Source organism: Clavelina lepadiformis, chromosome 1 (genome assembly GCF_947623445.1).
Source record: "Clavelina lepadiformis chromosome 1, kaClaLepa1.1, whole genome shotgun sequence".
Lineage (NCBI taxonomy): Eukaryota > Metazoa > Chordata > Ascidiacea > Aplousobranchia > Clavelinidae > Clavelina > Clavelina lepadiformis.
In genome coordinates, this window is record NC_135240.1 from 21,786,743 (window position 1) to 21,814,084 (window position 27,342).

General features: G+C 36.3%; 2 protein-coding genes across 2 annotated transcripts; both read right to left on the reverse strand.

Annotated features, from left to right (window-relative positions):
- Positions 1 to 2,866: 2,866 nt before the first annotated feature.
- Positions 2,867 to 14,506, reverse strand: LOC143460792 (dynactin subunit 1-like). Its single transcript, XM_076958427.1, has 27 exons — positions 14,262 to 14,506; positions 12,579 to 12,673; positions 11,743 to 11,805; positions 11,479 to 11,513; positions 10,628 to 10,857; positions 10,215 to 10,323; positions 9,995 to 10,120; positions 9,354 to 9,482; positions 8,921 to 9,075; positions 8,647 to 8,773; positions 8,294 to 8,431; positions 7,953 to 8,102; positions 7,624 to 7,785; positions 6,769 to 6,946; positions 6,330 to 6,477; positions 6,070 to 6,238; positions 5,804 to 5,935; positions 5,582 to 5,731; positions 5,338 to 5,496; positions 5,099 to 5,227; positions 4,833 to 4,995; positions 4,644 to 4,752; positions 4,312 to 4,514; positions 4,099 to 4,226; positions 3,816 to 3,960; positions 3,514 to 3,695; positions 2,867 to 3,379 (listed from the first exon to the last, which is right to left on the reverse strand). The coding sequence occupies exons 1-27, from the start codon at positions 14,354 to 14,356 to the stop codon at positions 3,224 to 3,226; spliced, it is 3,765 nt and encodes a 1,254-aa protein (XP_076814542.1). The 5' UTR covers positions 14,357 to 14,506; the 3' UTR covers positions 2,867 to 3,223.
- Positions 14,507 to 16,445: 1,939 nt separating this feature from the next.
- Positions 16,446 to 26,471, reverse strand: LOC143461779 (inhibitor of Bruton tyrosine kinase-like). Its single transcript, XM_076959655.1, has 18 exons — positions 25,961 to 26,471; positions 24,988 to 25,220; positions 24,720 to 24,844; positions 24,473 to 24,620; positions 23,098 to 23,298; positions 22,770 to 22,959; positions 22,487 to 22,608; positions 22,184 to 22,297; positions 21,701 to 21,865; positions 21,000 to 21,137; positions 20,595 to 20,753; positions 19,530 to 20,315; positions 19,290 to 19,451; positions 19,023 to 19,207; positions 18,080 to 18,880; positions 17,905 to 18,006; positions 17,552 to 17,732; positions 16,446 to 17,055 (listed from the first exon to the last, which is right to left on the reverse strand). Exons 1-18 carry the CDS (start codon positions 26,052 to 26,054, stop codon positions 16,912 to 16,914), a joined length of 4,050 nt encoding a protein of 1,349 aa, XP_076815770.1. The 5' UTR covers positions 26,055 to 26,471; the 3' UTR covers positions 16,446 to 16,911.
- Between the last annotated feature and the right edge of the window lie 871 nt (positions 26,472 to 27,342).

Here is a 27,342-nt window from a genome sequence, read left to right on the forward strand (position 1 = left end):
TGACGAGCACCATACCATCCCTTAATTGGTTTTCACGCCCACTTTCTCACACTTTATTATCTTTTCAAAAAGGACCTCGAATCAATACATCCATCTGCAAACCTGACATACCTAATCGACCGCACAAGTTTCAACTACGGAAATACCCTTTTAATTGCAAACACACGACATATTTCACGCTAAAAACACCTGCAAATTATACATCAGAAAGCACCGAGATGTTGGCAAAGGTTATACGGACTAGGATATGATGACAACTGCATATAATTTGCTCAAGTTTTGCGGTAATACAAACGAAGTGATGCAAACCGGTTCGGACTCGCGCTACCTTTTCAGTCGCATATACGCAACGTCTAGAATAGATGCTGCCACTTTAAAACTATACGACTAGGAGAGTTAATAAAGATATTGGCAAAACAATTGACCTGACAGACATTTAAACTTATGCCTGGACAATATTATGGTTTTGGAAGTCAACTATTCCTGTTCAGGACAGACTTGACTGCGCGGCATGGATATGATGATGGGCAAACATTGCAAAGACAGTGGAGCTTACAATAACTACAGTAGAATTCGCCTATATCGACACCTTTTTTGATCCCCCAGAGAATTTTGTTCGTTTATAGTGACAGTTGTAGCTCTTCTTTTCACTTCGGGACGTAATCCCACTTACGACTTTATGACGTTATCGTAAGACGGTTTAGGTTGCCAAGTCGTATTTGACGTAATTATGATGTCACCTTACTGTAGTAACGCCATATTGCTCCGCATCAGTACCGTCTGCGTGCGTATTACGTGTAAATACAACTACCATTATTTTTCACGATCTTGTTTGTGTTGTTCTTTGCCGTAGTGTACGCGAAAACATAAAATTAAGCGGCAGTGCTGATTAGAGTACACATTTAACCCTTACCAGGCCCTTACATTGAACTAAAACCGGAATATAAGAACAATTTATATTGATTCGTCTATACTCTATATCGACACTTTTTCTTCATCCTCTTGAGGTGCCGATATAGGTAAATTCTACTGTATTAGCAAAAGTATACATTGAAGTTGCAAAGGTTGTATGATAGATCCTGTATAACTTGAACGGATACTACCTCAGGTCACTGGTAGCAGCCTACCAGGCAACGTTTCACAAAAACTACACACAACAAAAGCACACAAAACACATCTGCAGCCAAGACTAAAATGCGCCGTGCTGGGAAGTTTCAATTCCATTCAGATCGCATCCGGTGTCCGCATCATTGACAAGGAAAAATCAAGCGATTTCCACCAGTTTGTACTTTGTTTACTGTCAACTCGAGCAATGTTATTAAACTGAGCTGCATGTGCACTTTCAGCAGAACTAGACTGAAGGCCTACTTCTGCTTCAATAACTCCTTTCACAGAGTCATTTCCCAACCAAATTTCGCTAACGCCCGTCTACCACAAAAGTTGTACGTAATATAAATAGGCAATTCTTAAAGATAAAGAGATAAAACCATATATACTTTTATCTACAGTAACTTTTAGCTAATTACACAAATGTTATCTGTTGCAATTTTAAACTTTAGCCACTAGCAATGACAGTGAATATTTCACCGTAAGAAGTTCATGCAGATCGTCGTTTTTTAATACAAGCGGTTACCCCGGTTGGATTAGTAAAATTAGATTTGGTAGAATTAGAATGTAGATTAAGGTTAGGTTACTATGTTATAGCATGTAAGTTAGGTAAACAAAAATCTGTGAAAAATTGCTTCAAACCTAGGATTTTTGCAGTGAAATAGTGACAGTCAATAGCAATAGCCTAGATATAAACGCTCTGGTTCCTGAGCAGTTGGGACTACAGAAGGCAGTCTTGGACTTGAATGGCCTCAAAAAAGTGCATTTCATGCAAACGCCAACCAGTACACCATTTTTGTGTTTTCCCCACGCTATTTGCCGCAGTTTTAGCGTGAAGATGACGGTTACCCTAAGGCCTAAAGGGCGAATGATTCTGCTGCTTCCATCAAAACAGTTACAGAAACAGCACCGGCCTTAACATGTCCCATTTACGGGAATTAACCGTCACCGGTAGCAAGAGTAGGCCTATGTGCCTACACTCTTTCATAACAAGAATAATAATTTTGGTATGATTTTGTTATGCATGCCATTATTTTGTAGCTTAGTAAAACGCTTTACACTGCGTAGTACGCTACGGTTAGACTCTTTGTGTAGACTGTAGAGTTATGACGTTAAGCTAACTATTTTCAAAAAAAATTAACTAAGTTAATAATGTTGTTGGACTAAACTACATAACATTCACCACCAACGACGGTTACCTATGCAATTATGGCTCATTCAAGATCATTTTATGTAGTATGTCGATATCAAAATTACGTTATACGACGTAAGGCAAAGTCCAATAAAAAATATTGTATTAATATAACTGACAGGTAGCACCATGTTAGAGGGTAAAAAATTTGACTTAGAAGGCTGTATACCGGAATATAGCTTTGCAAAAGTATCTGGTGATTACGTCCTTTTCGTTTGAATATATCGTAATCTGCGATCAATTACATCCCTCAGTTATGTGCGAACGTAAAGTACTACCAGAGTAGTAACCTTAGCCGTTAACTTCACGAAGTTTGTTGGGTCACGCACGCTCCTGGCTTAGTGTCGATGGTTACCACTTATCAACGCCGCCACCAATTTAGCCTGGTTCATAACTTTAAATTTCTTTGAGTTAAATGTGATTTGTTTTAAAAAAAAAGATCGATTTTTATTAAATTATGCCAAACGTTAATTTTGGTCTGTCACACCAAGCCTAACGAGACCTGGGGCAATTCAGACAACTGATTCGAGTCATTGCAACACTGCTTGCCAGCCACCGAAATAAGAATTTGTGCACGGCATAACGTTTAATTATACTGTATCAAAAAACATTACCATAAATTTTAGTGATTTATAGCTACAACAAGCATCAACGTACAATACGAATACTGATTTTTTGCATGTCAAAGCATGATCTAAAGCAGCACCACACACATTCACTGTCATATCTTAACAGCTTTCGATACAATCTTTTGTTTGCTCACGTTCTATTTCCTTACTTGATTGTTTCATAAATTATCCTTTAAAAGCCGGAAAGATGGAAATATGCGCAGGTACTAAACTCTATCACGTAAACACGCACAGCTGTATCGCACTATCTTTGAACTAAATACGCGGGTACGACCATACGGCGTGCAAGTAACTCCTAAGGTACAGAACGATGCAATGCCAGTTTGTGCAGTTCCTTGAATTGGTCAAAGTCAAGAAAGATGTCAGAATTACTGGGCGCTTCCATTCGGCTTTGCGGGGACATGCTAAGCTGAAGTTTACCAACCACGCAAGGCTTCGACTCCGACAGACTCTAACAAATCAATAAACAGTTAGGGAACTTAAGCCTGGATGAAAATATTTAACAATACTAAATATTGACCAAAATAACAACCTAACGAAAGTCGATGCAAAGTTTACATTTAATTGTAAGATTCTCTTACAGACCTTAACGGACTGGGGCGTTGGGAAAGAAGCAAAATCGCCCTGAACTTGTCTGCACTGAGTTTTTGCTGCAAGTTGTTGAGTTTTGATCTTTAAGTCTTGTAGCTGATCGGCAGCAACTCGCAGTCTCCAGCGTTGATTATGCAGTTTTTCATACGGTGTTGCACTGCCGACTGGGTAGGCCCCTATGAGGAAACGTTTATGTGTTTCATCGGTCTTAGCGTGGCTTATCGCTTATCGCTTATCGCTTATCGCTTATCGCCTACTTACTTGCTTAGTACGATTTTACTGGTATGATAAGGTACCTGGCTTTCTCTTGCTGATATCAATAACTTGAGGAATGGCAAAGCGGTTAACAGTTGTTTCCAGATTTGTGAGCTCAGATTTTAGACTTTGTATTTCAGTTTTACTTTTGTCGTTGACCTTTGGGCACAGAAGTGGAGTAAGGGCCTGGAATCAAGATAAAACAAAGTTATAAAATCAGAGAAGAAACAACAACATAATAAAGCAACGGCAAAATCAATTTTCAAAGAATTTACCAGACCTCAGCGATAATATGTAAGTAAGACATACAGCGAACTCAAATACCTGAAGCTCTTCTATCATTTTTTGTCCCATTACGTGACTGTATTCTGTACTTTTTACCCTCAGTGCAGATCGTAGAACTTGTATTTGTTGAGTAAGCATTGGAGAATCACTGACCGTAATTGAACTTCCTAGAATCGACAAACATTAAGCTGCGACTTAATAAAGCAACGGATTGATATTAAAATGTCACCGGCAATATAAGAGTGAAAAAACCTGAAGCAGCAGCATTTGCTAAAATGGAAGCAATGCCGGAGCTGGTGGTTGGCGATGTTGCTCCAAGTGTAGGTGCCCTTAATCCCAGGTCTGACAGCGTGCCACGTTTGGCATGTGCTGATAATCGCTGTTTAAGTTCCGCCTTCTCTGCTTCCAAAGTGTCAATGTCATTTTGCAAAGCGTCCAAGGTTTCGTCATACTCCCTAGACAAACATAGTGGCTCAAAACGACGTAAAAATGCAATGCCCAGTTTTCGTTAAACACGCCTATGTTGCAGCTTAGAGCTTTTCTACACCTAATGTCTGCATGTAAAGAGCGAAACGTGTCTTTACTTTTCCTTCTTTTTCAGATCTTCTGTCATGGAATCCAAACGTTGTTGAAGGTAACTTGTCTTTTCACCGCCTTCCTTTGTCGCCTTTTCAAGTTTTCGTTCAAGCATTCCTGAAAGAAAAAATTTCTCATGTCCAAAACGAATTAACATCTTGAAGATGAACAATTTTATAGTTTTGTTTAAGCCTTACCTATCCTTATCTTGGATTCAGACACTTCATCACTCTTTGTTTTCAGAAGCTTCCTCAGTTCATTGATATCTTCATCTTTTTCCAGCAGTTTGACAGAGACACCCTCAGAATCAGCCAACTCTGATATAACAACCTGTGCACGCTTTTCTACCGGCGCGTGTGCCTGCAATTAGAGTTTAATTGTATACGAAGATATTGGGAAACAAAGTTTTTAGAAGTAAAAAATAAATATTTCACTTCATGGTTGTAATATGCTTTATATTGACCTTAGACATTTTTGTAGTGGTGTCGTATTCTCCTTCCTGCATGGCTGTCACAAGTGCGTTCATTGAAGCCATAACATTGCCAAGAGTAATACGGACGACGTCATGAAGGGAATCCTTTCCTTGGAAAACCTGATCATTTAAAAAGTTTAAGAACAGCGCAAACTGGAAATTGTTTATAGGCATAAGACAAAAAACCGTGAGGTTTTAAAACGTTTCAAAGTAGCGATAAAAAATCGTACCTCTGAAGCACTTTTATTAAATAATTCCTGCATCATTCTACTGCGTAGTTGGTTTCCTTCGGTACGAACAACTACCTTGGAACATTCCATTGCCCATTTACAAGCAGCATCATTTACTGTAGACAGGTTACTGAGACTTGCACAAAGCTGATCCTTCACCTACACAAAAACTAAGTAAAAATGGCACAAAAAACACAAGTTCCAGACTGATTAAGCTATGGGTTCGATGGATGCAATTACATACTTCGCGGGAGAATTCGAGCCTAGTTGCTGTAGCGCCAGAAGTTGTTTGCGGCATGCGTCGTTTTACTTTCCGGCAGAACTGCTTAATGTCATCACATGAAGTTCCCATGTCTTTTAGCAGGATTGCAACATCGCTTGTTTCTTGGCCATGCTAAAACCAGAAGGCAGTTGTTATTCTAAGGACCACCACGCAATTAAAACCTCCAAGAAACTGTTATGCTACCTGCAAAAAAGACTTCAGTCTGCTTATGTTAACGACTATCGAAGTTATTGTGGCTTGTGATTGATCAAGATACTGCTCCATAAGTTTGGTGCAATCAAATTCTTCCTTACTGATATGCACATTGTATAGGTGCTGTAGAAGCAACAAAAATGAATAACATATAGTGATAAAAAATGACATTTCTAACAACTCTTTTACCTTCGTCACCCATTGAAAATGAAAAAGTTATGAAAAACAAATACTTCAGTTTTGCTTTAAAAGGATACCTTAAAAAATTGTATAACTTTGTCCAGTCCAGAGGTGTTGGTTGTCTCATCCAGAGTGTCTTTGCGCAGAAGGTCAGAAAAATAGTCTAGTATGCGTTCATGTGGTTTCATCTCACCATATAAAGTACCGATTTTTTGAAAGCGTTCGACAGAACATTTTCCAAGAGCCCTGTTCAAGAAAGGGTAAATATTTTGTATGTTTACATTCTTTTTTATCTATGTTAATTACAGTCCGATGTTCATTTTCTTGCACAACTTACTCATTGTATCGCTCCAGTAACACTTGCAGTTCCTTCAGCCTGCAAACAAGAGATGTAGCAAATGCAAGCTGGTCGCCACGAACGCCAAGTAGATCTTTTCCAACTGTTATTTCTCCAGTTGTGTCAAATTTGTCAGTGACATGTTTAGCTGAAAAACAATAAGAGATGTCAGAGATTTTATTGATACATGTTTAATCAATAGCTGGAGTAAAGGAAAACAGTTCTTTGTAGCCACTGTTTGACAGATTTGTGGCTGTTTCAGATTCCATTAACTATTTGATAAAACTATCATATCAATATTTACAGCATAAAAAACGCCGTTGATAGTAATACCATGCAAGATTAATGCACTCTAAATATGCAAATAACTGTAATTCAAAAAATACTTGGACAAAAAAGGCAAAAAATATTAACAAACGAAAAAATGGTAAATACTTACCAATGATCTGGGCCTTGCTGGCAAATCTTTCCACAAGTAATAAGACCTGGACACAGTCGTTATCTCCACCCCTTCTGGTAAACATGGCTGGCATGAACAAGCTCAACAGCTTTGCATGCAATGTGGCTTGTGAAACATCCAACTTACGAAGTTCATGGTCAATAGAACGAGCAGCAGCCTAGAACAATACCGCCATTTCGTCAGTTGATTGGCATCAAACATTTAGTGGTTTATCAACAACATGTAAAGTATACACCTTTGAAAAAACTACTTTGCAATGTTACAAGAATCATTCAGCAAATGTTAAATTAATAAATCAATTGTCTCGCACTACAAAAATTGGCAATATGTAACACAATGTTGGTCACACTATGTACGAAAAGTTTAAAATAACATGTTAGTGGTAACATACATCAATTTTGGTTCATACATAACAAAACATAACAGAATGACTAACAGCAAAACTGAACAAAACCACTGGAGTCAATCAGCAATAACCTCATTAAGCATGTATGTTTGCCAACTGGTAAGTTGGCTCCTATGACGACCAGAATTATCTTTAGTGCAACATTTCATCAAGATGTAGAAACTAAGCAGTTTTTAGTTATAAAAACTTGATAGGCAGGTAAATAAGCTTTTTAGTAAAGTAACTAAAGTCAGAAATAATGCAATAAAAATGGAAAACATTAAGTATGTGTGATTTGAAAGAATTCGTAAAGATTTCACAGATATAACTTGACATTTACCATCAAAACAGGAGAAATGGACTGAATCAGTATATATCAATATGTAAATCAATATACTATTTATATAAATCTATACACATCAGAATAGAAGAAATGCAGAAATACGCACCTTTGTTTCCACCATCTTGATCTGGTAATTAATAGCAGGATGCTGCACAACAGTCTCACTCTCCACATCAGATTTTTCCTCCTGCTCACTCTGAGCAGTTCTCAGCTCTTCATTTGCTTCCTGGAGTTCCTGTACAACCTTTCTGAACTTTTGAATGGTATCCTAAAGTACCAAAATAAGAAAAAAGAAACACTTTCAGAAACAAAATTCAAACCGAAGCAATGGTTTACAACAAAAGTAGTCATATGCAAGTTAGAAGGTAATACAACATGTACTAAGTACCAGTTAATAAGCAGAAGTTAATTGGATGTGAAGAGAGAATATTTTACCTGGAAATCCGTTACTACTTCATTGGCTGCCTCAGTTTGCATTTGTGCTTCATTTAATTTCGATCTGATCATGTCTAATTCCTCTCGAAGCTCAAGTTCTGTATCCCGAGCATTTTCTTGAAGTTCTTCATTCATTTCATTCATAGATTCCTAAAAGATTGTGTAATTGAAAATATCATTGATTTCTTAATTTGCTTTCATAACATAATATTAGCTTGGAATGCGTTATTTTGATCTTCAGAGATAACACTTTAAATGAAAGCTTACATTTTTTTCAACGAAACATTAGTAAAAACCCACAATAACTTCATTAAAAGTTAATTAAAAGATAAAGTCTATACCAAGTCATGTAATTGCTCTTCTAAATCAATGATCTTTTCTTCTTGCTCCAGATTTTTATCAGTAAGTTCTTCAACCATTTCCTCAGCAGCAAGTGCAGCATCAACCTGTTCCTTCAACTCATCAATTGTAGATTCTGCCTGAAGACAAGCATCACGTCAAAATATTGCTGCGTTAATTTTGCTGTAACCGAAGACACTGTTGAAGCGTCAATAGAAATAGATACAAACAGGGAATGGCACTGATGTGGTCTTATACTTTGTCAAAGATCACGACAGCTAAACATGTTCTTGCAAAAATGCTTGTACCTAGTGTCAGTTCAGCATTAGTATAAGAAACAATATTTTTCAATTACCTTTTCCAGTTGCGTGCTAAGTTTGTCTTTTTTGTGTGTTAACTCCTTTATATCCTTGTCTTTCTTTTCCATGTCTTTTTCTAATTTGCTGTATTCTACTTTTTCTGCTGCTGATAGATCTCTCATCCTGTAAAAGATTATATTCAGTTGAAATGATAAATTTGCTTAAAAAAAATGCATCAACTAACTTGCATTCTTTTACAGAAAAAATTGTTTCTGCTATCAAGATATCAACACAGCATGCAAATAAGTGTAAATTTGGTAGATTTCAAACCTAACAAGTGCCTCCTTTAGACGACTATTCTGATCTTCAAGTTGCTTATGTTGATAATTTGATGCTGCTCCTTCAGTTCCACCGTCTTCTATTTCAGCCTTCATTATTTCAAGATCGGTTTGCAATTCTTCAACTCTGTCTTTCAAGTTGTCCACCTAAGTGAAACAATAACGGATGTTCTTGCAAAATCCATATGTACGAAAATAAAAGTACATTGTCAGATGGAGCATATTGGTATTTTCGGCTACCTTAAAAACCTTTTAGGGTAATTGAATGTTAAATTATAATTATCGAAATCAAAGTTAAACTTAAAAATAGCACTGAATATTTTTAATATATATCATAGTATGCAAATGGCACAAAACATTAAATCAACAAAAAGATTAGCTTAAAAAAAATGCTCAAAGATGCACGACCATTTAATCCACAATACCTCTTTCTGCAACATATCCGACTTCTCTTCTGCCATTTCTTTGTCTAAAGTTGCCATCTCAATTGTTTCATGAACATCAGACATTTCTTCCATATAACGGTCTTTAGACTCCACAGCTTCCTCAGTTGCCTGCAAATCCAAACATTGGTAAAGTTGTTCATCCTCAACATACACGCATTTAGCAATTTAGTGACTTTCAACGTGAGCCGCTTGGCTTACCAAGGAAGGAATTTAAGACTCCGGGTTAAGAAATTTGACAAGGGGGGAATTGGGAGGAATTGAGAAAACTGGACAGGATTTTGAGGTTATTGCCTCTGTTCCCAAATTATTCCAGTCAAAATTTTATTTACCAGTTAAAGCATTTACTTGAGCTGTAATCGTTTGTTTAGTAAATGAATCTAATTTTTCATAAGTATTTTGAGGTGAGCTTTGTTCGTCCAAATTGAGCTTGAGTAAATCTGATCTTTCACAATGACTTCACAATGTATTCAATATTACGTGTTACTACAAATGTATGTTTGGGAAGAAATGAAAAAGATTGAGATAATAGGGAAGGAAATTTAAAAAATGTTGAAAACCACTGATAGATCTTTACAGCAGAGCAATATTAAGGGGAAATAAAACCTTATTACAAAGTATACCTTTTTGGCCTCTCTAAGTTTCTTTGACAAATCCTGCATTTGTTCAGATGACCGCGCCTTTCCATCATTGAGATGTTGAATTTGTATCTTCATTTTCTCAAATTCTTTCAATTTTCCACGGTCCTCCTGTAAGCAATGGTGAAAACATTACAAGAATAAGGTCAAGACAAATTTTGTTAACAATTTTTTTGGCATTGAAAACAAATTTCAATGAAGAAACCTGTCTTTTGATGCGAATGGTTTCATATTTTTCTTTCCATTCCTTCAATTGACCTTTCAATGAATCCAGCTCAACCATGGATACACCAGGAGCAAGGGTTGGAAGTGTACTAGAAGTATAAATGAAAATTTTTGCAAAAGTAAATAGTGCAATAAAGGTTTGTACGCTTAAGAAATTTCGCTGAACATGATACGGTTGCTATGTGGCATAAAGTTTAAATATTTTAGTTATGATGACACAAAAAGTCAAGGTCCCTAATTTTGGAGTGACTACAACTACAAAAAAATAAAGATGTATGTACACATTTGAAACACTTTTTCTCTATGATACATGATCATCAATAATATCAACACATACATCAATACATACAATAAGTCATCCGTCAGTACAGCTACAACTGCTGTTACTCATACCTATGACTGAAAGAATTTATAGTTGGAGTGTCCGGTTCACGAGCGGCAGGTTCTGGTTCAGGCTCTGGCTCAGCTTTTCGCACTGGTAATGGTTCTGCTGGTGTACGAGTGACTGGAGAATCACTTGACAATGAAGAACGGCCAGTTTTTGGCCTTTGTAGTGATGAAGGAGCCAGCAAGCGTGATTGTGGTCTTGACGGACTTTTTGACCTTTGTTCACCTCCTGATAGCTTAGGTATAAATAGTTTTGCTAAAAAAGTTGCTGGAAATTTGGACTACAGGGACTTTTTAGGCAGCATTGCATCAATCTACAACAGTATTAACATGAAAAGCACTAAGAAAGCACATGCCTCCACCAAGGTAGCTCCATACTTATAAGCGGTATTGTCAAAAATGAGTCATTGTTTTTTCCAATACGTTCCTGTTATATCGAATTATACGGCACAAAGCGATGGGTTGCAATTATTCTTTTGTCTTTTTCTCAAATTAGATCATCAACTAAAGAAGCTTGTAGGCATTTTTTATATCTACTGCCAACCTACACCTAAACTGATAATTAATCAGAGAATCTGTTGCAAACTAAGTTTCCTATCTAAATTTATCCAAAATTATTTCTCCCAACATACCAAGGCATCTCTGACAACTGGCTGCGTGGCCTACATTTGGAGAAACACGTGTATAGTTACTTTCTTATGTTCAATTTATTATATATGACTAAAAATTGAGTAAGAGGTTTTTGAGAAACGTTGCTAATACACAAACCAGCACCAATGAAAACGTAACTTCTTTGGTGGAAGTAATAAGTGCAACATCCAGAACATTTTCTATACAGTGTTTGTATTTTTACATACCTTTCTGACAGAACTGGGTAGTTGAAGCTCAGTCCCTGCAAATATAACTCATATACAATGAAGCGTGAGATGAATGGAAATTAATAAAATTTCATTTAGTTGCAACAAACAACAATTAAATAACAAAACTTATTGAAAAATCTTAAATTGCTAATTTTTTAGATAGTCTGTATAAAATATGTTATGAAATTTAAATTTACTTAAAAATTTACATAAATTTAAATGTCTTAATTATGAAATATAAAACATCTGTTATGCCATCACCTAATTTTTTTACTTGTTTTGGTGTCTCAATGGCTTGAACTTGAGGTGGCCGAACAAAAACCCCTACATTATAAAAAAAAATTATTGTAATGTTTTTCACTCAAGTGAATGGAGGAAAAGTATCAATCAAAATAATATTGGAACTAAATACAAATAATTTTAAAAGATTCTAGGTAATTTAATTAAAAGTATATACAGTCGAATCCGCTTAATTCGGACACCGGATAACCCGGACAACCGCTTTATTCGGCCAAAATGCTCGGGAACGGAACAAAAGTAAAAATTGAACGTAAAAAACTCCTGTTAATTTGGACAATTCTCCGCTTAATTCGGACACAGGTTCGCAATTCCATCGTTAGGTTATGACACAATAAACAGTACTTCGTTCGTTTTAAGACAAGATTCAATTGCATTATGAGTGATTATGGTGAAACAATGACGATCCATGCAGTAACAATCGACAATGAACTCATATAACGCCGTGCCAGCTTCATAGTCGCTTTTACTTCGGTACAATTGCGGCCATCTTGTAGGACAAAATTATACAGAAAAGTTTAGCACAAAAAGTGAAATTGCTCACTAAAGTAAACGAAGACGTTTTATGCGATCAGTGCCAGTTACTGCAGTATAGCGCAGCTGCAATTCATTTATTACGCAACACTACAGTATTTTAAATGCGTTTTTTGCCTTTATGCATGACCATGAAACGAACAATTGATTTTCCGCTTAATTCGGACAAAGGCGTTTCTCCGCTTAATTCGGTCAAAAGTGAGCGGAACCAAAGTGTCCGAATTAAGCGGAGTCGACTGTACTTCAAAATAACAAGTAGGCTATACCATGATTTGGGGGACACTCAAAATAGCGTTTTCCTTGGACTGATCCATCATTCTTTCCAAGCGGTTCATCTAATGTAACACCAACCCATCTCCCACTAAAATGAATGAAAATTCAGCACAGTTAATCAGGTATTAGAACAATTGCACACTTATAACCATTAGTCTATCTATATCATATTAGCAATGATCAAATTGAAAAACATTTAGATTTGTAGGAATGAGACAACTTCTGAATAATGATCGCGTTCTTGTTTGCTTGGCAAGACTTTTTCAATCACCCACATTTAGCAATGGAAATAATCTAAACACTTCAATTCTTTTTAAAATTGCAAGAGTTGGTTGCAATTGCCTGGGAAGAAGATAGTAAAGCTTTTACTCAAGTGAGTTGCATATGAATTTCTTTAGACAACAAAGAAAAAGTTTTGCCTAGTTTTTGTTCTATTACTCTTTGACTTTTAGTCTTTTTCCCACTTGGACGGTTGATACGAGATCTTGTAAGCAACACACAGCATGCAAGAGTTTTTGTGGTATCAAGTTGAGACCTTTATTCAGAAAGGGTCTATTGGCCTAAGTAATTTTACAAATTTTGATATTTGATATTTGATCAAGTCTGCTAAATTTGCTTAATTAAAGTATCTGATGAACAAAGAAAACTTTGCTCAAACTTGACATCTTGTTGGTGACTAAAAAGTAAAAGGAATCAATCTGTCAACTTATTTAAAAAAAATATTACGCCGCTTTGAGCACTGGTCTATACGGGTTCTTTTTAATCAACGTCACAAGAGAAAAGAGGGCAAAGTTGGGTAGCTTAAAATGTGCAAGGTGTTAACTAAGCTACACAGTGGTGGTGCGATAGAAGGTTAGCACAGTACCATGTCCACAATAAGTCTAACCCAAAAAGTGCTTAACGTTGACAGAAAACTTATTGGCTTTTAAAAACAAAAAAACACACATGCATGTGTTTCTCTGTTGTGCAGCTACATATTATATTCTAAGCATTCTATTGGCATCTCGCAAATTTTGGTATTATATTTATTAACGTATATATCCGGCGAAATGAAAGAAACTTTCCAATATTGATCAGGCCTATCTTCTAGAGAACAAGCGATAGACCAGCGGTTCTTAACCGGTGGGAAATTTTCACCAGTTGGAAATGTCGCAAGTTCAAGTGAGAAATAATTACCTAGGGTATATGTCTTTTGTACACAAAAATCCTACACATGAAAAAAGTGTTGTTGTAAATAAACACATATTATATGCTACAGCTTACTGTTAAATATGCATTTTACAGTGTAACCACTGCCAAATCGCCTCATACACCCAAAGAGGTGTGGCTGACTTACATTTGAATTAATATTAAGAAAATTCGAGTAATTACAATACTATATATTACTAAGCTGTGTTGACTTTGCATTTGTGGTACGTATATCAGAAATGCAATGATTTGATTCCAGCAAATTTGTTAAATTGAATTGCTTGGTTGGTTACATTCAATTATGTTTAGAAGTGAGATTTACTTAAGTTTTAACCAAAAAAATGTTAAAAACCAATGGTGGGAAATTTGAGTTTGCTAGTTGGTGTAAATGAGAAAACAGACGAGAAAGGTTAAGAACCGCTGCTATAGACTACATATACTATAAACATAGCACTATTACTAGCCTATAAACTATACGTCGGTTTTACCTGGCAAACATTGTAGTCCCGATGTAGGAGATAACACCATTGAGACCTTTTCCGGTGATTTCCACCTCAGTTCCAAGTTTCAATCCATCTGACATTTTGCTAGAAGGTGGCAATGCAGACGATTAGCCTGTCCTACAAAGTGGAATTGACTGATCAATGGCTTGCAATGCTCAACGCAGTAGACACACCCTAATAAGCAGCCAGCCTAAATGCCTAAACCTAACCAGCATTAGACATACAGTATAAATAGGTGAGGTTCTTTAAATATTTATTAGAATGAGAAGAATTGACTTAATGTAGGGGAAACACCTTACCACATTATAGACATCTCATGTTTAAAACAACGCAAATTAAATTAGAGTAAAACGTTAACATAGCAAACGTGCGAAACGTAAAACGAATTCAATCACTAGTTGAGCATCTTTTGTTGTTGCAAGCTAAATTAGTTTCTTTTATTTTCTGATCATATGTCTTCATACGATAACGAGTATCTATAATGTAGTTTAATACTTAAGAACAAAAATACAGTTGAAGCTGGATAACTTAACTTTACTCAAACTTTTGGACAATTCAAACTCTCAGTTGCTCAACGATAGCCAATAAAAATACCTAAACAAATAGCTAACCCTAAACCGATTGTCAAAATCTCTTAATTCGGGTGTTTTTGCCTAGGTTTTCAAATTCAAGTAGTGGGTTGGTGTAAGCAAAACGACAACGCAGTGCCAAGTCTTGTTTTCATGTGTAGGCTATTTTACATCAAACTTTGGATAACTGGGAGTGATTTAATGGGTTCCTTCAATTTTAAGTTTACCAACTCCGCGGTATTTCAAATATCATGAACAAACAACAAACAGATTCAGTCATTCAGGTACAAGTTCACCGGTAAAAAAGCTTTTACCCAATTGAGTTCAATCAATTCAATGACTTTTGGTCATATTGCGACTAAATGCTTTATACAAGTATATGTTTAGGTCTAATCTAATGTAGCATTATCTATCACATGAAAACTGTTTAGTTAGCAGATAGTCCATGATACTGTAGGCATAGGGGTTTATTTCGTTCAGTAGAAACCAGGAAGTGGAACCGCAATGGAAAACGATTTAACTCCGGTTCAGGTTTGCATCTGGTCTTACGTTCATTCCGCTCCAGGTTAGGATGGAAAGCTTACTTATATAAAGTTCCGTCTGGGTTCAAATGACATTATCCAGCAAATTACATTGCCCAAGTAACAATTTGTTACTTCAAGGAATTCTATCATGAGTGAGAATTTCTTAGTTTAGGTTTTCTACGATTTGAAATAGGCAAAGGAAACACGTTTTCTATAACTCTTGGATGAAATTATTGTACTGAAAATGTGATTACAATTGAGAAAGGTTCGATTTTTTCTCTTAGTCTTCAGTGGTTCAAGTTTGGTTTGAATTTGACAAATGTAATACATTGGGTTCTGGTTTCGGTTTTTAAAAAACATCCGCTCAAACCGGATTAAAGGTTCAGTTCCGGTTCGACACTCTGGTAGAAACTATGTTATCCCTGCAATTAAAAATTAATCAATCCTATCCGTTTGTGACGATTGTATGTAGCGAAAGTCTAGTAATTGGATTTAAAATTGTGTAATTGAAGCTAAGTGTTGTGTAAATCGTGTGATTTATTGGAGAGTGGACTAATTTTGAGATATAGTGGTGATGTAGTGTCGTCATCATGATATGTACTCAGCTAATACTTTGACATGGTTATAATACAGTAATAAAAATATATATACAACGCCCAGTTTTAAGAAATAACAATACAGCAAAAATTAACTGTGGTCATGCAACGTTGGTTCTGTGAAGCAAAGTTCTGTTTTCACCAGTTGAGCCTTATATTTGATGATTATTATGCCTGGTGGCAACTGGCAACCATAGTATAAGAAAATGTACTTTGTAGTATGTCAACATTTTTATCAATTGTCGTTACAGAATCCGGATCTTATATCTATGTGCAAACTGTTGACGTGTGAAATAGAATTAACGATGACGTCATACCTAAAAAGGTGGCCGAAGCTGTTTTACAAAATATAACAAGTGTAAAATTGTGATCATTACGTTTCCACCTTGTTACTGAAAATATTGAAAATAAAATTCTCGATATGGCGACATGAAGTGATACATTGGATCATAATGGAATTATATATTCGACCTTGGAAGATAAAACTAATTAGAGCATTCATTTAATTCCAAAAATAGTTTGACGCTGTTGACAAAATCAGAGTCACAAAGGCCAAACACGAACAGCTCTAAGCTTATCGAGTATATAACAAACAATAATCCGCCAACATTACGGCCACACAGTACTACGCAGAAGTTGCCGATTGAAAGTTAAACATCATAAAGCTAAAGGCAACACTTGCTAAAAAATATTAATCACTAAAATGTTACACAACTTAATAAAAAACATGATGTATTTTTAACGTATAGCAAGAAGTACAGTCTAATAATAACGTTCCCAAGCTTGTAGATCAAAAATGAAATAGTCACATTTTTATAAAAATTGCTTCAGGAAATTTCATAAAATAAAGAAAACTAAAACCGCACACAAAATAACGCAAAGAATTAGCAGCGAACGTCGAATCCATTTATCAGCAAAACTATTCAAACTGTATTTCATTCAGTACTTATTCGTTCCTCTTTTTTCTCAATTGAAAAATTTCCCTCGCCACCTCGTCAGACACTCGTGAAACTGTAAAGAAATCCTTGTCACCTCGATCAAGTTTGCTCTCGTAATATACTTTCAGTTCACTCATAGCTTGGTCTTCCAACTAAAATTGAAAAAACAAATTTGCCAAATGACTGTAAGCCAGGGTGCCGCAAGTTTTCTTACTTTATATTTATATCAGCAGCGACTCCCTCACTTGGACTTAGATTTCATAAAATGAACGGAATCGCTTGCATTGGCTTTGATATTTTAAAAGAAAATGAAAAATCTGAGAAGGGGGCGAATTAAATATTGGACATTTCCCGACGTTGCTATATAGTATATAAAAGTATAGGCCTACAGTACATAATATCACTGGGTGCTAACTATTGTCTCTTCTGCAGGGAGTCGCAAGCCTAAAAACGTTGGGAACCACTGCTGTAAGCATTCACGTGTAGTTTTTAGTTAAATTTTAACAGCAGCTTCAAAAATTGATGGAAAAGTAAACTAACTCATACAAAAACCTGACATAACGCTTCATGGTGTTCAAAACAAATTAATTAGACAAATTTGTTTGTGGACTTAAAAGTAAATTTATGAAAAAATACTGTAAAAAATACTTGTATCATTGACAGAGGCTTCTTTTTAATCCTCTCTGCTCTTTCGCGATTTGTTTCCTCACTTTGCACAATTTCAATGAAGGATGTTGGCGACGATAACACTCCTGTTGGTGATCCAAGAAAATTTTGCTGAGCTGGAGGAGAACTGGGCGACGCAGGAATATGTTTCCACGGCCCGTCACTAAGAAAAAAGAAAGGATTTTGAAGAGCCATATTTCAGGTGTTAAATAAAAGTAACAGACCTCGGTTCATAACGTAAGTTAAAACACCAACCGTAACATACAGGCAGTCACGACAACACTGTGTGATGCAAAAGCAGATATTCAAACCTTGTATATGTTGATGGGAAATACCTGAGCTTGGTGGTGGGAGATTTCAACGGGGCAACCGTGGGCCGAGATTTCAAAGGTACATCAAGTGGAGGCGAAAAAATTTCTCCAGGTGTTTCAACGCGCCTATGTGATTGAAATTTTCGTAGTTAGGGCAAGAAAGCCAAATAAAGGTACTGTATCACTCAAAAGCACCTACTTTGGTATTACGCCCCAAGCATTTGGTGCAAGTGGTTTAGTTTCGACAACCACGGATGGAGGAGCGTTTTTCTTCTGTTCTTGTTCTTCTCTCATTCGCCTTTTTTCCTTTTGCGACAACTTTTTTCTTTGTTTGGAAGGTAACGCACCACTTGAACCAGAAGTCACAGCAAGACAATCGGAAGATTTTGAAGAAATATCTGCAGCATTTGGCAGGACTTGTCCTAAGACAGTAGGAGTTTGAGATGTCTCCTTACTTGGTGGAGACCCCAATTGCGGAAATAACTTATTATATTTCGAAGCAAATGCACCACTCTCTCTTGCTATTGTTATTGACGGAGATGCTTTACCGTCGTCACCAGACGGTTGTCCTTTCGGTTTTGAAGCTAGCCTGGGACTTGCAACGGTTAAACTAGGACTAATCGGTAATGTCACTTCTGCTTTTTTATCAGTTAGGGCCAACTTAACCACGCAAGACGTCGATAAATCTGTAGAAGCAATTGGTAACACTTGTGGAGTAGGAGTAATAATCCTCTCAAGAATATCATTCTCCTCATCCGCTTTAGTTTTCTTCAGCAAGTCAGAAACCATAATCCCAAGTGATTTCTTCACGGAAGATTTCCTCCTGTTTATCTGTGCGGAAGTTACACTCCTCCGCTTTGGTGAAGACGCTTGAGATGGACGGGAGAAGTTGCCATCTTTGTCTACCGAAGAAGTGCCATCATAGTTCGAAATATGATCAATTTCTGGACCAGATAGATAGGGAGGCATACTTCGCATGTATACGTTGGATAAATTGGACCTGCAAAAAGTTAACCTCTCAAAAACATATAAAAGTATTGAAAACACTTGCAAATTTGTGCAATACTTAGTACTTGGAAGTTGAATTGGCGCATAAAATTTAAAACTAGCATTTAATGTGATTTACCGAAATACATGCCTACCTGTACACTGATTCCAGCTTTTCCAAAGTGAACATCTCCACCGAATGGAAAGACGGGGTGTGAAGAAGTGCCGCTAAATGAAAGCAAGCAAATTGAAGACAAGATTCGTAAAGCTGAGTCGCATTGAAAGCCAAAGCTACCTCAATAACAAAAGCGAGGTTTTTCAGCGTCAAACGAGGAACAATCTACAGAAAGAATGACACAACTCAGGTTATATATGCGCTATAACGCAATATAGTAATTTTAAAGATACAAAATTTATCTTACTTGAACTTCTACAACTTGCTTTAATCTGTCCATTAAAAGAAGATCGGCAGCCGCAAGCAATTCACACAGAGCTTCGAGGTTTCCACTTCCGTGCAAAGATGTTTCAGAGTCCGTGTAGGCAAAGTCAATGACATACCGAAAAATGTCCGAAGGCACCGGGACCTAACGCATAAAACTAAACTAAATTTTGGAAATTATTATGGCGTGAACATACTCAATAAAATATGAACTAGACTGCACCTTCAACTTAGCAATCATAGATTCGCCAGAGGCTTCCAACCAAGGGGATAACAACATCCCCTGAAAGAACGGTATCCTGGCAGCAAGCACACACTTGTGGGCGCTGAAGGTCATCTCGTCATCACATTCAACCTGGCAGTCGTACAACTCCGGAATAGTTCGGGGCGTTAATATCAGGTCGTTTACTTTTAGCGAATCGTTATTCATAACTAAGAGATCTTTAACAAACGTCAGATTGTTGAAAAACTTTTCCTCCAAGCCGCGAATTTCCAGTCTCATTGCTAAACGCTTAAACAAAGTTAAAACGTCTGTTTCTCCGGGGAACTGCTTTCCGTTGTTAGTCTTGAGACCGATACAGGCGTTTAAGGAATGGTCATTTTTAGGCTCATAACCTTCCCAGTATATTTTTATCTTGCCAAGGTCGGGTAATTGATCTTTCGCGTTCATTCCATTATGAAGTAACTCGCACTTTCCGCAGTACATAAACTCCAAGCAATTGTTCAGAATTTTTGAGTGAACATTTTCTATGATCAAGTGCGGCGTTGACCGATCGCTAATTTGCAAATGTGCGACGTTTTCGGCGGAGAACTCTGGACGATTGAGAAGCAACTTGGCAAAACAACTGGACTTCGTGGCCAAAACAAATTGATGGGCAGCAAAAATGACGTCAGGTTTCTGCTTCTTTTTAACTCGTATAATGACGTCATGTAATAGGTCGTCGTCATGAGCACTGGACAATAGACATTGAAAATCTTCGTTCAAACCTTCCGCGTTTACAGTGGGTACCTACACAAACTACGGCATAAACTTCATATAGTAAAAGGTAGTTATATTGATGGTGAAGGAACCCATTAAATTACCGCAACTAATCAAAATTTTGAGTTGTCGGAATTTGGTAAAGTTACTTTGTGCTATCAGAAATTTTAGGTTTTTCACGACTTTTAGAAATAAATAAGAAATACTAAAGTAAAATCAACTTTAAAACGTTTGCCCTTACAAACAGCAATAAGGTAGTAATTACAAATCGAAGTTAAAAGTCACTGGTGATAAAAATTTATATCCTACTTGGGTAATGAAATTTCTCGGGTCCGATTGTAGCAATGCCGCATTTCGCCCTTTCGGTCCGAGGACAGCTGTGTGACAGCGAAAGGCACACGTGACTTGATCAAATCGGAATTTCTGAATCGAGTCAGAGTCGGATAACTCAAGACTGCTAGCGAACTCCTGGGAATGTGCCCAATCGCAAACGTATTACTTTTTTCGGCAATTAAAATCATAAGTTACACATGGCCCGCTCAAGTAAAATCACAGTGAATCGCCAAAAAGCTTATTAGTGGCAAATATCAACATATGGCCATCATATCTTAATAAAGATAGTAAATATCAGTAAGGGTTAAGTAGAAAAATAACATTTACAAAAGGGAAAAAACTGAAACGACAGCCAATTGCCAGAAATATAATATCCTATACCTGAATACGTGTTGATGAACCCTTCTTCTTCCCGGCATGCCAAGTAGAGTAGTGACCCAAATATGCCGTTCCATCGTATGATGTAAGCAGCACAGCCGCTCCATTGTTGCTAATAGCAACGTCAGTGATGTAACGAATCTTAATACAGACGAAAGTAAACGTAAACATACATAATCAAAGTTTGGCACTCGGCGTTGGTAACGGTACCGATAGTTGGCAAAAAATGTACCGACGTTTCCGGTATCCGGTATTATTTCAAAATAGTAGTTCGGTACGTTGCCGGTACTTTTTTGCACAGCGGATCATGTTGCAAGCGCAATTTCTGCCGATTTTATTACCCGCTAAAAGTCACTTCAGGTAAAAAAAATATGTGAATTCACTCTTTGCGACTTTATTAAATATTTTTAGATTAAACAGGAATAAAAAGCGCTAAAATTGGCATTAAGTTTTAAATAAAATGAAGTTTTAAAAAACATATACTTCTCAAAACCTTGAAATAATCATTTTAAAAGTACCGAGTAACGGGACCGACTTATGTTTCTTGAAAAAAGTAATTCGGTATAGGGATTTAGTACTTTTAGAAAAAAGTACCGACGGTACCGGTACTGCCCACCTATGCCAATAATAAATCACCAGTCCAATCCATCAAGTTAACCAGGTCAAGTACATATATACAGCTAAACATAACGTCACCTAAATACCTGACGTAAGTCAAACTGGCATCTATCGGTTGTGGATTTAGAGCTTATCCAAGAAATCAAGTCACCGGATTTCTTCAAGATCAAAACTTTAACGGCCGATTTCTCTCGTTCGTGTTTGTCTTCTTTCACATTCACCGGACGTGACGTAGTTCGAATCGACTTTACCTGTCAGAAAATAGAAATGCCAATATTTAGCCAATTAATTAGAAGTTTATTACCAACATCAGAAAGCGTGAAATGTAACTTGTATCTCTGAAACTGGCCACATGCTAATCTAAGCTTTGCAAGTACACTATGCATGCATGCTTTTCATATTTATTTCACTGTAATTTTATTGCATTTTTTTTGATATTGTTAGGTAAGACACCACATTCTAAAAAAATGGTTCTAAATATATTTGCCAATGAAAGCCTAATCATATTGTGTGTGTTGTTGTTGTGTGTGCTACAATACACAACAAAAAATGCAGAAAATAATTCAAACCTGTTGAAGCAAAAAAGGGTCTAATCTTCCACCGCCAACACGAACTTTTAAGATATCCAGATGCTTTGTCAGTATCTTGCGACAGACGTAATTGTACAGCAAATATACAATACCCTGAGAGTAATATAAACATGGTAAGTACTTTTTCACTTGTACCGTGCATAGCATGTTCAAATTAATATTTGTGGAATAATTAAACACTCTAATACTATAATAAATGATGAGCAAACATTACACAGAGTAACTGAAAATGCAGGGATAAAAAGCTGCTTCCTTGCTTTGTTATTATGATATAATTTCGACCTGCGATGTTACAACAACGGTTGCCGCATCAGAAGCATTGACATCGACGATCACATCATTCTCTCGGTGAATTGCGGACACGCGTCGAGGACTTATCACGAACAAGTCTCCCTTTCCGTGACCTATAGACAAGAAAATGGGATGCTTTATTGTTGTGGCCTGTGAGCATTAGATTGTTTTCCAAAATTTGCATTTGCAAAAGTGTTTCACTGTTTCATATTTTCACTGCAATATTGCTGATATCAAACCAATGTACTTTGAATGAAAAGTGAGGCCTACTTACCTAATTGTCCAGCATTTGTTCCAAATGTAAATAGAGCATTGGTTGTCCATGCCACCGTGTGGCACTGCCCAGCACTGCACCCAATAACACGTTTGTCTTTTAAAGCAATTACTCTGGTTGGAAAATCATTTTTTTCTGGTGGTGGATTTATTCCAGAAGTTCGATAATGATTCAAACCGCAAGTGTAAAGCTATACACAAAATAAAAGCTAAAATCTAAACAATGTTGAAGTTGGATAAGGTAAGCTATAAGTTTTTATTTAAAATACCATTTAGTCCTTTAAAAGGAAATAACTTTCCCTCATTTCTCCAACTTTACATCAGTTTACCTGACCATCTACAGTGACAAAAACAGTGTGGTCAATAGCAGCAGCAATCGCTCCAATAACGTTGCCTCCAACGTCCACACGTTGTGGATCAATAAATACGTCATCATAGCCAACTCCAAGTCTTCCACCACGACCAGTACCACAGGAAAAAACTTCACCACCATGAGTAAGAAATACAGAATGGAACTTGCACATAATAACCTAAAAAAACACAAGGGAAAGTTGGGCAGTCAGTATAATTTGATAAAAATAAGTGAATTTTATGCACATAAATAATTTAGCAGAATATTAAAGCAAATTAAATATTAATTAATCATTACTAACAATAAAGTATTAGAAAAATATAATTCAACAAACAAAAATGATCTTAGACCCACAACATGATCAAACTAACATAACTAACTCCTGTATGTGCCAAATAGGGTTGGATTATCCGGATATCGGATAACTGATTAACTGAGGCAATTTTAGCTATCTGATAACCGGATAACAAATGCATAATAACCAATACAGAAAAGTTTAGCAGAACAGAAGTGATGTTTGGCTCCATGTTGAAACTAATTAAAAGCTATATTCACAGTTCTTTGTCCTCTATTCTCTATAAGACATTAAATGTTGAAGGAATTAGTTCTATTACTGTATGTTATAAACAATACACAAATCGATTAAATTGCGCAAGTATCATCAGGGTAAAACTTTAGTTCATACATTTCAAGGTGAGGACTGGGTGGCTTTATAAAGAAAGCAGTTTAAGATCGATTGTACGCTTCTGAAGTTACTAAATGTAAAAATAAATTATAAAAAACAAAAATACAAATAAACATTAAGAATTTGTGAAAGTATGGACACATATGAGGTTTTTTCAAAACAAAACTAAACCACACTTGAATGTTTGTACAATCCCTACATTACGTTTTACTAGAAGTTAGGATAAAAAGGTTGCTTTGTGCTTACCCCCTATAATCCAGTTAGCTAAAACAGAAATATCCAGATATATTTGGATAGTAAAGATTATTGATATCCGAATTAACCATAGTGCCAACAAAAGTGCAATCAACATTTACACTTGAAACTTTAATTGTTGACGCTTATTTTTACTGTATTATATTCATAAAACTAAGAATAAAACAAAAGGGTTCTCCAGCTGATGTCAAGCACCCATTCAGTACTACTTTAACAAATCCTTGTGTGGAAGCAAAACTACTACAACAAAAATAGTTATACAAGAGATAAAATTTACTTATTCAAATTTCAGTATGCCCGATTCAAAAACCTACAATAATATACCGTTTTGGTAATCATTGAAACTGCTTTGATTTTAAACACTGCATAAAAACATTGGGCCTCAAAAGAAATGAAAAATATTAAGTATTACCTGTTTGATTGAGATACATTTTCTTGCAAAAAAATCAACCAATTCAGGAAGTTTGCGGCTTTTTTGATTCCCTTGAGCAAGTGTCATATTCTCATTTACACCCCATGTGTAAATATCTGAGTTATCTCTACTGCGCAGATCATTCCAGCTGCAATAGTAAACATTTGGTGCCTTAAGAGTTTTAGAAAATTACATTGTTGTGTCATGCACAACTTGTAATTGGCGGTGAATGAGTTTAGCAATTTACTTTTGAACAAATACATCTTTATTTCTCTTCAAAGCTGGTTCATGTACCCATGGTGAAATATCCTTCATCACCATGTCTAAGACATTGCAGCCATCAAAATCTTTCCACCACATACTTGCCCCATGCTGAAATGCAAGTTTACTACAGTAAGAAAATGCTAAAAAGAGGTAGTACAGTATATCGAAGCATCAAGCAAGTTTTGCTAATTGCAACCAAGGTGCAAGGATACACCTATCCACTAAAAACAGAACTTAAAATCAAAACATACTTGCAACAGAACCATAACACAAGGAATTCGTCCATAATACAGAGCTCTTTGCAAAGCAGTCCATCCTGATTCCAAATCTAGTGTATCAATACCAACAATGTTGGTTGAAATCATGTGCTGGCAAAGCCATTCAATAACATCAGATTTCCCACATGAGGCAGCGATGTGTAATGGCAATCTTCCAACTTTATCAAATCGTGTGAGTGCGCTGTAGCAATGACAATGAACATACTCTGAAAAAAGGAAATAAATTGCGAATAGCTTAAATTTAACTCTCGATGCTGTCATGAATATCTTTATGATTCAGATGGAAAAAATGCTTGGTTCCAATCATGCATTTGCATAACAAATAAAACTGAGTCAGGTTGTGGTGTATAACATGTTATAAGTCGTAACAAAATTATCATACACAAGACATTTGAGTTTAGCATAGCAATAGTACATAATCTGTTTTGCTTCAACATTATAATGTTCTGAAAACAATATACCCAATTGTATGCAATATATATTTAAATGTCTTGGCTGATAGGTTAAATACTCAGAAACCTGCATGGAAAGCTTGCCTTTTAAAACTGAGAGATTTACGCCAAAAATTATGGTCTTTGTTTTACGCCACACCAGTATAAAAACTCCAATTAATTGTTTTCCGCCGCAATTAATTCCTATTTTCATAAATAAAGCCGATTCTAAGGCCATTGTCTTCGCCCTGCTTATCCGTAAACACTGCCATTGTCAAGAGATGAAACCGACAGGAATTTAACTGCACTAGCGATCTATGCATGTTTCTTGTTACCACGCCTCGCCAGAAAGGCCGGAGCTGATATTTATGCTACTGTAATGATATTTATTGGTAATTTATTTGGTAATTCATTGCTGCGTAATGATATATTTGGTCCTTCGCTACGCTGGAGATTTACGACATATCATACAAACTTTCCATAACAGCTTAGAAATTAGAATAAACGTAACAAACCTTTAACTTGATGAACGGTTCCTTTTGTTATTACACAATTTAGATCATCGACACACTTTACAAAGTTGCACTTTTTAAGGCAAATGTCATCCATTGGAGTTAGGCTAGGTCTATATAGCTTTGGCACAGGTGCACAATCTGTTCAGTTCATAAAATCATTTTATAGCTCAATATTCAAAGCAGGCTGCAACTGTCAACTTTCAAGTGTTAAAAGTTAGAAATGTAAGCTTAGGTACACAACCAAATGGCGTCACAATTTGAGTTGCTGGTATATACTATACCAGCATGGTCCAACTGCAGGCCCGCGGGCCAAAGTTGGCCCGCGAGCACTGATTTTTTGGCCCGCCAACTGATAGTCAGCTTTGATAGTCGCTATTGTCGAGGAAGAACCTCGACCGCAGATGTCACATTGATCAGCATTTAATAGCTAAATTTTGAACTATTCTAATTTCAGTTCTAATATCAATGTCACATTGTTCTTCAGGTCTAATTTCACATTTCTTCAGTTCTAATTTAAAAACATTGGCCCGCAAGATAAAAAAATTTTCTGATTTTGGCCCGCGATGAAAAGAAGTTGGACCACGCTGTACTATACAAAAGCATCCTATGGTTGTGCAATTGTATACTAGACCCTTAAGCTGTACCTATTAATCGTTCAACTTTCATGCAAAACTCCACACAACATGTTTAAGACCGTTCCCACTGTTCTAGAAGCCCTATGTATATAAATATGCTAGCCTTTCCCTACCAAGTCAGTGAGTAAAAAAATTTGTCAATCAAACTTAACCTACAGAAAATGTGGTGGGTTGACTGGGCTCCGGAGTGCAGGTAGAAGTGCAATCGAGCAAAAAATCTATTGAGATCACTAGGCCTAGTTATACCTAGTAGAGTAGCCTAGCAAGTCTAGGTGAATTATTGAACAAACGTAGTAAAACAAATATATTACCAAATTCAATTGAAATAAACGGTGCGACAATTACTGACCCAATTGAAATTTCAAACTTGCTAAGTGAACATTTTGTAAGCATTGGCCACAAAATAGCCTATGAATTTAAAGACAATGAAAAAACCCACGACAGTACTCACTACGTTAAAAAGATTTATTCGAAAAAATTGGAATTTATTGAAATAGGTAATTGAGAAATTGAGTATCAAATAAGTCAACTAAAAAGCAACAAAACGCCAGGATATGATGATATACCAGCCAAGATACTAAAAGATTGCAAGTATCTAATTTCTGAACCACTAGCACATACTTTTAATCCAGCCATAAACACTGGTAACTACCCGCCAGAACTTAAAACAGGCAAAGTGATCCCTGTGTACAAAAATGAAGCCAAAAATGATCCTAATAACTATCGACCAATTAGTCTTTAAGTCAA

Coding starts and splice junctions, on each gene's coding strand:
- LOC143460792 (XM_076958427.1), bottom strand. CDS start 14,356: ATGTCAGATGGATTGAAACTTGGAACTGAGGTGGAAATCACCGGAAAA. Junction 6,239..6,329: donor TTACTGGAGCGATACAATGA/GTAAGTTGTGCA, acceptor TTTCTTGAACAG/GGCTCTTGGAAAATGTTCTG. Junction 3,696..3,815: donor TATCAGCAAGAGAAAGCCAG/GTACCTTATCAT, acceptor GTTTCCTCATAG/GGGCCTACCCAGTCGGCAGT.
- LOC143461779 (XM_076959655.1), bottom strand. CDS start 26,054: ATGGATGACATTTGCCTTAAAAAGTGCAACTTTGTAAAGTGTGTCGAT. Junction 25,221..25,960: donor AACCGTTCATCAAGTTAAAG/GTTTGTTACGTT, acceptor TCCTTTTTTCAG/AGTATGTTCATTGTCATTGC. Junction 18,007..18,079: donor GCTTGGGGCGTAATACCAAA/GTAGGTGCTTTT, acceptor TCAATCACATAG/GCGCGTTGAAACACCTGGAG.